We start from the raw sequence: 10,093 nt of genomic DNA, 5'->3' as shown, positions 1-10,093 counted from the left end.
GGAAAGCCTTAAACAGAAGCGTGGGCTGCGCGTAGGCGTCCTTAACCACCACATCTCTGCCTTTTTTCGCGTGTTTTCTGTGCTTCCCTGCGCCGCGCCTCTTTCCGTTCCCTCGACCATGCTGCCTGGTATTTTTTTTTAATTCTCATGCGTTCGTTTGCGTTTTCTTTGGCGCGGAAGTCGCTCGCTCGTCTAAGCAGGGCTGAGCTCCTCAGGCACGTCGGCTTCGTATCCTTGGAAGGGGAGCGCGGTGCTGTGACACGAAAGGCTAGCACACAGTGCTGCAAAGAGCTCCGTTCCGACACAACTACATACATATCTGTGCGTAGATCTCTCCAAATATATATGGCCATATATTCATATATATAGGTTTACAAATAGATAAATGAATAGCTAGATAGATACATACAGATAGATACATATTTAAGATTGATTGATGTATTGGCGTGCGTATACGGCCTTGTTTACGAGTGTATGTACTTACGTGCTGAATATACCTGCTTGGTTCGCACGAGACGTGCCTCCAAACAGAGCAAAGACGAGATAAAAAGAAAAGCGCACAGCGAGCCCGCCACGCGGGAGGCCGGCGAGTGGACAGAAGAGTCAAAAAAGGAGAACTGCAGCCCAAGTGAGGAGGCTGCAAAAGAGATTCCGAGTAGCTAGCTCTAAACACGCGGGAGAAGTTCGGTGAAGCACTCCGGCGATCCGCCGCGGACGCAGGTTTGATGCGAGAGACAAAAGGCGCGAATCGCATGCGAGAAAAGAAGAAAAAACGAAGAGCACCTCGCCGAAAAGAGAAGACGGCGACCTATTTCAAGTCGACGATGAGAAGAGTGTCTGCCGCACTCGAGCGCAGAAGAGGGAAGGGACGGGCAGACCGGCGCTCGCGATCGTCTTTTCACAGGGCGTGAGGGGACGCTGAAAAAGCTTTGAAGAGACAAGCGAGGCGGGAAATCTCCGCGATGCGGGTGAATAGAGACGACAGTTGAACTCGAGTGCACGAAGGAGAGGAAACCAGATACAAACAGTCCGCAGCGCCTGGCTTTTCAGACGATCGAGGCTGCTGAGAAGGAGGTGAGAGTCGATGCGCAAAGTCCAGTGAACTGTGCGCGAGAAGCCATCAACTTGGAGCCAGAAAATGCTCAAATTCCGGTGTATGGATGTGCCTGCTGGAGACGCGTGGGAAGGCCCTTTGCGCCCGGCGGCGCTGCGACGAAGGCGGTCTGCCGGCAGAGAAGGTGATGAAGAACTGAAAAAACAAAGAACGAGAAATCACGGTCGGTTTCGGGTACAGTGAGCGGCACGAAAGATTGAACACGCGGCGCACGGAAACGAAAGACGCCATGGAAACAGCAGATATCAGTACCGTGTGCGTGTATATCTCGTCTATTTACAAACAGACGCATGTGTGCCGCATACGCATGCCGATACGCAAATCAGCTGTGGTTTTTAACGTCAAACGCGCGCCAGAATGCCGCGTCTCAGGTACAAAGCGTTACGTTCACAGGAGAATCCACGATCGCAGAAACTACTGAAACCTGAGAAAACTGATCGTTTGCGACAGAACAAACGCCGGCAAAAACTCGCTCACTATGGCAGGTTGTGAACTCGAGGAGAAGCATCGTCGCCGTGTCTCTTGTTCTGACATGCGAAAAACGAAAAAACAATCAAATTGGCACGCAACACATCTGGCGTGCAAGGACGAAGACGACTTCAAAGTCTCCGTGGCCTTCCGGCAGCGACCCGGAAGGGAGTGGAGCTATGCGAGTGAAATTCAGAGCGCGCGTCGCTGGCGAGGCAAGCAAACGGGACGAAAAAGTCAGACAAACTCATACCGAATAGACATAGGCACTGCAATTCCCAGAGGACTGGAGATGCCTCCACTTATGAAATACAGACAACCGAATGTCGCCCGCTAGACTCACGGATTTCCTCTCGTGAAGAGCACAAGCACAACCGGCAGAGCGAAGTAAATCAGAGTCCTGAAACAAAACAAAAAAGGACAAAACGCAGAACTGCCGCACAGGCGTGCGAGGTACTATGCAGATACCGAGGAGAATATTGCCACAATGATGTATGTAAATATATACATGCACGCACATATACAGATACATATATACACATAAATCTATATACATGTACCTATATGCATATATCTATATATGCATGCATTAATATACATATTTGTATACACACATGGCTCTGCCATCGCACATCTGCAGTATCTGTGAGCATTTCTATTTACGTGTCTACATCTTTGTGTAACGGCACACGCATACTTCTATTCTGCCTTACTTATATACATAAATCGGCGTATCCGTCTACATACATACAGACACATCTGGAGGCAGATATAACCAAAATACCCGGAGAGAGACAAACCTGTCAAGCTCTTCAGAATCTGCGATACGAGCCTCCCCGCGCGGAGAGGCACGGAGCGGTTCACACGCGGCGCGCATGCGAGAGTCTAAACACTAACGACCTCTCATTGAGATTGACCTCTTGATACGGCCCGAAAGAGAAAGCGAAGCGCACGAGGATCGCACAAGCAGAAGAAACTGAGAGACGCTTCTTACCCGACAGCAAAGTTTGACTGGAACCGCCGACTCGCGGAATCGCCGGTTTGCAGCGCGTTGTTCACGCATACCAGGAGCACGAAGCCTGAAGAAATCGTGAAAAGGAGAAAAACGAATCGAGAAGCAGGTGGAACGAGAGAAGAGACAACGAAACAACGGCGCTTGGCAGTCACAAGACGACAGCAGAGAAAAAAACACGACAGAGAGGGAAAAACAACGACGTGCCGACGCGAGAGACAGCGGCACCGAGCGAGATGAACGCAGCACACACCGGCAGATGGCGGCACGTTGAGCGAGGAGAGATGAAGCGCAAACCGAAAAAGACGCAAGGCGAAGCAGTGGAAAGCGGAAATGGGAAAAAACAACAACAAAGGGGAAGAGAGAGGGGCGGATCATGCAGACAAGAAAAACACTTTCAGTCCTAAAGGACGCCATGCGCGTACCTGCGGCAATGACGTTTCCGAGGAGGAAAGGGATTCCCGAGACTGAGAAGTGACACACGTAAAGACAAGCCGATATTTTTGAATCTCTCCGCTGCAACTCAAACGCGAAGTCAGAATGTTTGTAATCTCCTGTCTGGCGTGAGAGAGCTGCAAAGCATCGTCGTCCTCGACTCGAAGTGCGCCTTCTTCCACTCCCTCCCAGCAGGCTGTGAGTGTCGCGGTCGGCGACCAGTTCGAGTTTCTTTTTTAAAAAGTGACGCATGTGAACGCAAAAGCGCGTCCCTCAGAAAAGCAACGAGAGTCCGCCACAAACGCGAGAGGCGAAAAAACAAAAATTCAGAGGAAGATGGCGACAGGGCCAAAGCCTGAGTGACTGTAGCGCACACCTCTCGACGCGTGCGAGACACTGTAGCTGGCTGGAAGGCCTCGGCCTCAGATAACGAAAGCACGGAGAACGTGAGGACTTCTTAAGCTCTGCCTCGATTTCCATACTGCCCCTGATACATGAGGAAACAAGCGAAAGACACTGAATTTCATTTTGACGTAAAACCAAACCCGCAAAAAAAAAAAAACAGCACGGTCTGACGCTAGGCAATAGAATCCGAGGCACACTGTCTCGACCAGGGTACTTTGAAATAGTTTTCTCTCCCTTTTATAGCCCTTTTTCCCATCCTTACAGCTGCGAAGAAGCGCGTACGCCGAGGCGCTGCTGTAGGCCTGAGACTCTGCAGCGTTGTACACGAGCTGACAGAAAACGTATATCGCCGCCGCCAAAACAGCCTGCAAAGAAAGAAATCCGTCGCGAAAGACCGCGCGCCACGCTGTGATTAGGGCTGAGAACGACGCGCAAGGGAAGTGCGAGAGGCCCGACTCGCAGAGAATCAAGAGTTCGAGACGCAGCTCGACACGACGCGAGGCGGAAACACAGAAAAAAAAGCTCCTAGAGCCACGCGGCAGGCCTCAGCAGCGAGTGAAGAGGAGACATGCAAATTCTGCCTGCGGCTGAGGCAATCCGGAGAGAGGGAAAGCTCTGGCGACCGCGATGAAGGACGCGCTCGTGGCGGCAGAGCCCTTACGACCCGCACAGCACCTCGGTCAGGCCGGGCGCGATGCCGCACGCATGGTTAGCTTAAAAATGACAAGGATCAAGAAGAAAGAAATACGCACTTACGAGAGAGTGGTATTGCTGAGACACGGCGGTGCCGCCTGGACTGGAGCGCGTCGCGACCGAGGCGATCAAAACGAAGACCAGGCACCGCATGCAAGTCTCAAAAAACTGAGACAAAAACTTCAGCACACTCAGGCCGATTCCGTCCTGTGCGGCACAACAACAAACTCAAGCAAAACAAAATCCTTCGTCTCTGCACTTCCGCCCGAGCGACACTCTCGTATTTCCGTCCGTCCTACTGTGCATGAACGTATGTATAAGCATGCATAGACGCCCGCGGACACACAAATGAGCTTTCAGGCCTCATCCGACAGGCATCCAGCCCTACAGAGACCACAGCTCGCGTGGATCGACACGTAAGCGCACACGCCCGAACATACACGTGCTGATAGGCATGCACGCAGAGACGCCAGTCTCGCAAACAGCTGCGTCTCCGTCTCGGCTTCAGCGGCTGTCGCTTTCGGCGCACCGATGCGTAGAGGGCGAGATGCAGCGTGTAGAGAAGAACTGAGAGCGACAGCAACCCCACGGCGCTGAGGCTGCCAGCGACCAGCGAGGAGAAGGGAGAGGCGGCGCTGCGCTCGACAGCGCGCCACGAGGCGAACCACGCGAGTCCGCTGACGGCACAGAAGAGCAGCGCGAGGAGGTAAAGCGGCAGAAGCCCTGAAGAGAACAAGAAAGCAGGGTTTCTGAGCGCAGCTTCATGGCATGATTCTGATGGAAGACGTCCAAAACGCGCGGCTCAGACACGGAGGGCCGAAGCTATGGCGCGAAGAGGAGAGAAGAAAAAACAGGGAACCGATCGCCGAAAAAACTGCCTTTCCATGGAAGGCGGAACCCGTTGCAAATGAAGAGGACGCCAGAAAACCGGCTGCCCACCGAAAGGGGGGGTTTTCAACGTAGGCGGTTCAAGGACACACTCGAAACTACTATGCTTGACGCACTCAATACAATGGTCACGAAAGCTGCAGACACCCTGGAGTCTGTTAATGAAGACCTCAACAAAAACTACGAGACGGCGAGGGCAGAACCGAGTCGCGTACCTTGATCTTCGCATGAGAAATGCCGCTGCCAGAAGGAGCCTGGATTCATGAACTGCAAGTGATACATTGCGTCAACGGGCGAGTTGTTCTTACACCTAGTTATCTGAAAACAAAAAAAAACGAACTCGCGCGCCACTCCACAACCATTAGACAACTACGCACACCTCAGCGGACACAGGCGTACACATATATATATAGTTATATATTTTTTTCAACGTGGCGAGTAACTACGAAGGTTTGGGGACGCTGGAGGATGTCCGCCGATACCAGAATCACAGGCCAGCAGCGCTTCCCTCGAAAGAAATTTTGCCAAGGTTGAGGTGCGCGAGAACTCGGCAAGCGCGGGAGGGTTTTCTCACGAGATTCATCTCGAGATCTTCAATCGAGAAAGCCAGCTTACCCACGCGACGACGTGCTGCCGGTCGATATTGGGATCTACAGACTGAAGAAAAAACACACAAAAGTTGCTCAACAGAAGTCTCCCGGAAGCGGCAGAGCAACGCCTGCACACCGGGGCTGCGGTGGGTCGCGCTGTGCATATCCACAGGGCGATTTGGTGAAGAAGGAGAGAAACGCAGGCGCCGGAAAAAGTGGTATTTTTGCACGCAGGGCTATAAACACGAATCGAAAACAGTCAGCCTCCAACCCCCGCGCCTTCGCCCCCAGCAGGAGTCGCTCTCGCACTCCGACTGCAGTCCTCGAACAGGCCTGACTGGCGGTGCTGCGCTTCGCCACCATTTCGCGATTTCAGTCACGCTCGGCGTTCCCTCCACGGCTGTATGCAAATGCGGCGCCGACGGCCTCTGTCGAGAACTTCACGCGCGGGAATCTTTCACGTTCTTTCCCTTTACAGCCCCTTCAACGCTTCTGCGTGATCTACGGGAGAGATGAAGTATTCTTGAGAGCCTACCAAGTCCATCTCGTAGAGTGACGGGTTGTTGTTCCGAAACTCCATCGGCACGCCTCCAACTGCAAAGAGGGAGTGACAAGACATTGAAGAAAAGGTTGTATCTCGCCGGTGTCTCCGTGCCTCGAGGCCGCACATGCCTGACAGCATGCGCCCTCTCCGCGCTGCCTGTACGGATCCGAAACCGTTCATCGTCTACTACTAGCGTACGCGGCGTCTGGCTCGACCGGGACAAAAGAAAGACTGGCGATTTCCCACTGTTGTCGACTTGACGCTTCAGAGGTATTGCACTGACGTCGGTCGGTCGCTTCTCTGCTAGGCGGAGAAGCGACCGACCGGGATCTCTTTGGCAGAGCGCCTCGCGGGCGTTGTCTTTCCCTTGACTTACTGAGAGGCTCTCGCACACGCGCCGCGTCAATCAGCTTCTTGCAAATGGCCTGCTCCCGGTCTGGCGCGTCGACGGTCTCCGCGCGCAACGCCCGCAGGACTTCGCTCTCGGTCCGGTTGAGAATCACCAGCTCGTGACCAGGCGCGTCAATTATCTGAGGGCGAACGTAGTTTGAGAAACAAAACAGCCTCGAGAGCTGAGCAAACCGCGCGAGAAGACGCCTCGAGTCTACAGGAACGTGCGCGCACAGAAATCCTCGGCGCATCCGCCAGAGGCACAGCCGCACTGCGGCGGTGACCGATCGAGCTCTACCACCCGGAAAGGGAGAGAAAATGAAGCCGTGCACACGGTTGAACCTAGCATGCGTCTACGGATATCGAGTGCCAAGCAAGCCAGTGCTCGCAAGCCAGAGACGTAGACGCAAGGCCGCGTATAAAGCGTAACTGGCGCCTCCCTCTCACCAACAGAGAAAGTCGATCAAACGGCACGGAGCGATTCAGTCACTTTAGCGGATGTAGATACCCCTATGTATCTTGAGGACGCATCTGGGCAGCCACACATATCTGAGCGAGGAAGTCCGAGCTTTACGCCGCGTGTCAGGTTAGGGCAATCAGAGTGTACTTACAGTCTGGGCGACGATTCTGCCCTTGGTTCCCTCTGGAATGGTGAAGCAGAAGTCGGCGACTGGCTCGTACTTCCCTCCGCGCGCCAAACCGATGATCTTTTTTGCGAATACATTTAAGACGCGCGGGTGAGAAACCGGAGCGGGGAAATGGAAAACGAGAGAGAGGAGCGAACTAACAACGATAGCAGATCTGAACATCTGAGGCAAGGCGGATGCCCAGCGGAAAGAAAGGGAAAAGACTGAACGAGAAATTTCCTTCGAGACCTCCATTTTCGCTTTTCTCGTAGCTTGGAAGACCAGAGCAGTAGAAAAAAGAAGCATGGCGTTCGCCGGCACACTCCGGGAGACCCCGAGCGCTCGGTTGACAACGCCGACGAAGCAGCAGGCGCGTGAGGCAAGTGACAAATGAAAAGTTTTTTCCGAATCTAACTCCGGCGAGAGCAGTACATGCTGGGTCAGGCTCGCAAAACACGAGGAGACGTTCACTAGAGCCTTGCCATTTGAAGCTTGGAGCCGCATGTGCTGAAAAAAGGCTCTGCGCATGCTACAGCGGCCGCCGCCATCCTCCTTCCCAGTCCTTCTGGATTTGCTGATGCATGAACAATTGTTTCAGACGCCAGCATACAAGGCGGATCACGCTCTGCAGGCATGGGCTGCTGCGTGGCCACCAGACGGCGAGCCGAAATCTGACCCGAACGCTACACCACCGTCCGCAGTGGAAAGTTGCCTACCCATGTGAATTGAGGCTTGCCTGGACGCTGTATCAGGAATTCAGCGCAGACGAAGACACTAGCATGCGAGAATGCTCTTTTCTGTGACGACACACGCGCGGCGTAAGTGGAAGATGGCTTCATGCGGCTTTTCAGAACTATAGACAGTAATCTCAAAGCAGGGACGCGTCAAGAAACTGGGAGTCTCTCGTGCGCGCCTCCGCACATCGGAAAACAACGGCACCTGGCACGTCGACAATATGCATGTGAAGGAACGAGACGACTTCCCAACAGAAACAAGCCCTTGTGGATGCGTTTTAGTTATGAGAGACGGACAAGCAAAGCTACAAACTTCGAAGACGATCCAGGGAAATGGAACAGCTGTTGAAAAGTTTCACGCCGAACTGCGCCACGCCCCGAGACACCTGTCGCGGGCGACTCTTGAAGAGGGAATAGAGAGTGCTGTGGCAGCCGAATAGCCAGAACCTTAGATTCTGCAAGCAGTGGTCAAGAGCAAGAGATCAAACAGATAAGTCAATGAAGCAACTCCGAGAAATGTGTAACTGCCTCCACTTCATGGCTACAGCGTCCAGTGAGGACAGCAGCCGTCCGTCGAGCTACGCGTGACAAGCTGGAGCCTTGTTGACGAAGTGCAAAAAGGACAGCAACGCAGAACTGTTCTCACGACGAAAGATGAGAATCGTCAGGGAAACGTGAATAAAGCACTCGTTTGGCATTCGTGCCTTATGGAAGGAGGGATGGAGTTGTGTAAAGGTCACCGTGTCCGTGCCATTCGGGAGTAATCAACATGGGAGAGCCGGAGGCGAGCGATTTTTCGTTCATTGGTCGTTCTGGGGCTTTTGGTGCTGTTCGGCAGGCGCGACACCGAGCGTGCCGCGCCACAACAGCAAAAGCACAGCAGAACCAACATGTTTTGAGAATCTCATAGCATTGTTTCGGGTCGTGGGAAGCCAGCGATTTGTGTGCGACACGAGGAACCCAGACAAGTAGGTTCCACGGGACCAACGGTTACTGCTTTGGGGCCGGACCGCGAGGAAGCGAGAACGCGATGGCGAGCCTCTGCGAGACCCTTGTTCCTCATGCGACATATTTATATTTCGTAATCGGTGGAGTCTGTAGACTGGTCCTGTATTTCCTTGTATCATTTCCGCTTCCACTGGAGCACGGCAACAGAACGGCATCTAGCATGTTACGACTCGGCGGCAACTAACAGAGTCATGAGGGATGGAAGTTTACGGCAACTCGGGCTCTGACGGATGAGTCGGCAGGCTTGATCCTTCGGAGCATATGCATGTCGAGTCCCCAACCCACGGTTCTCTCTGCAATGTCAGCTTGAGTAGATTGTTCACAAACTATGCCAGGGGCTTACCTTATGGAGGCAACAAGTACAAGGGAAAGCAAGGTCCGATGCCGCCTGCTGAGCGGCGTTTCAGCCTTGGAGTTTCCTGGCATTCCGCTTTACGTACCGTAGTCAGTTTCTGCTGCTTGCAAACTCTGGATGCAGCAAGGCACTTCTGCGGAGAGCATTTACAGTGTGTTTTAACTATCCGACATTCTGGTCACTTCGGGCTAAGGAGTAGTCTAGAAACTCCATGACGAAAAAAACTTGCGTATCAGTGTGAAATATACGTTTTTCGCATCATCCATTACTCCTTCTTCCACTGTCCGGTCAATCAAGCATTCAGATGAAACAGGGAGTTTCGTGGCGGTCTGTGTAGGCGTGCTTGTCATACGTTTCGTCGCTCGCCATTAAGTCCATCAAAAGCCGCAAAACGGAGGATTTGAACAGTTCTCCAAGCATGCAGCTTCTGCCAGCAGCATGCATGTGTGTTCGTTTTCCCTTATGTACATGAAAGTGAGGTATGCAGCCGACGATTATTATAGAGTTAGTCGCACGCATCATCGGGAACGGAAGAGTAATTTCAGATACATGTAACGTGCCTCGTGCCGCCAAAGTGGATCGATTTTCTTCGTCCGAAGGGTATATTTCGTCGTGCTTTCGAAATCGGGCCTGCACTGAATGTGTGAGTCTCGATAGAAAGACCCTGACAAACTGCGACCGCTGCTTCAAGTGGAACTTTCGCGTGTGGAGTACCACTATTGCATGGATCCCTGCTATCCAGTTGTAGTTACCCGTCATCATTCTCTACCTTTGATGCAGAAGGCCGGCTCGGCTTTCCGAGTGCAACAGGGAAAATCACGCTTCGTTTAG

At 53.0% G+C, this 10,093-nt stretch overlaps 1 protein-coding gene across 1 annotated transcript; it reads right to left on the bottom strand.

The window, feature by feature from the left end:
- Positions 1 to 1,142: 1,142 nt before the first annotated feature.
- Positions 1,143 to 7,348, bottom strand: BESB_008130 (uncharacterized protein; the record flags this gene model as incomplete). Its single annotated transcript, XM_029359567.1, has 13 exons — positions 1,143 to 1,249; positions 1,592 to 1,641; positions 1,926 to 1,982; positions 2,577 to 2,661; positions 3,020 to 3,061; positions 3,697 to 3,799; positions 4,191 to 4,334; positions 4,657 to 4,850; positions 5,231 to 5,333; positions 5,631 to 5,672; positions 6,141 to 6,199; positions 6,526 to 6,679; positions 7,151 to 7,348. The coding sequence occupies 13 exons, from the start codon at positions 7,346 to 7,348 to the stop codon at positions 1,143 to 1,145; spliced, it is 1,338 nt and encodes a 445-aa protein (XP_029222480.1).
- Positions 7,349 to 10,093: the final 2,745 nt, after the last annotated feature.

Source organism: Besnoitia besnoiti, chromosome I (assembly GCF_002563875.1).
Source record: "Besnoitia besnoiti strain Bb-Ger1 chromosome I, whole genome shotgun sequence".
In the NCBI taxonomy this organism is placed as follows: domain Eukaryota; phylum Apicomplexa; class Conoidasida; order Eucoccidiorida; family Sarcocystidae; genus Besnoitia; species Besnoitia besnoiti.
The sequence above is the reverse complement of the archived record's forward strand: the minus strand, read 5'-3'. Positions and strand labels throughout refer to the sequence as shown.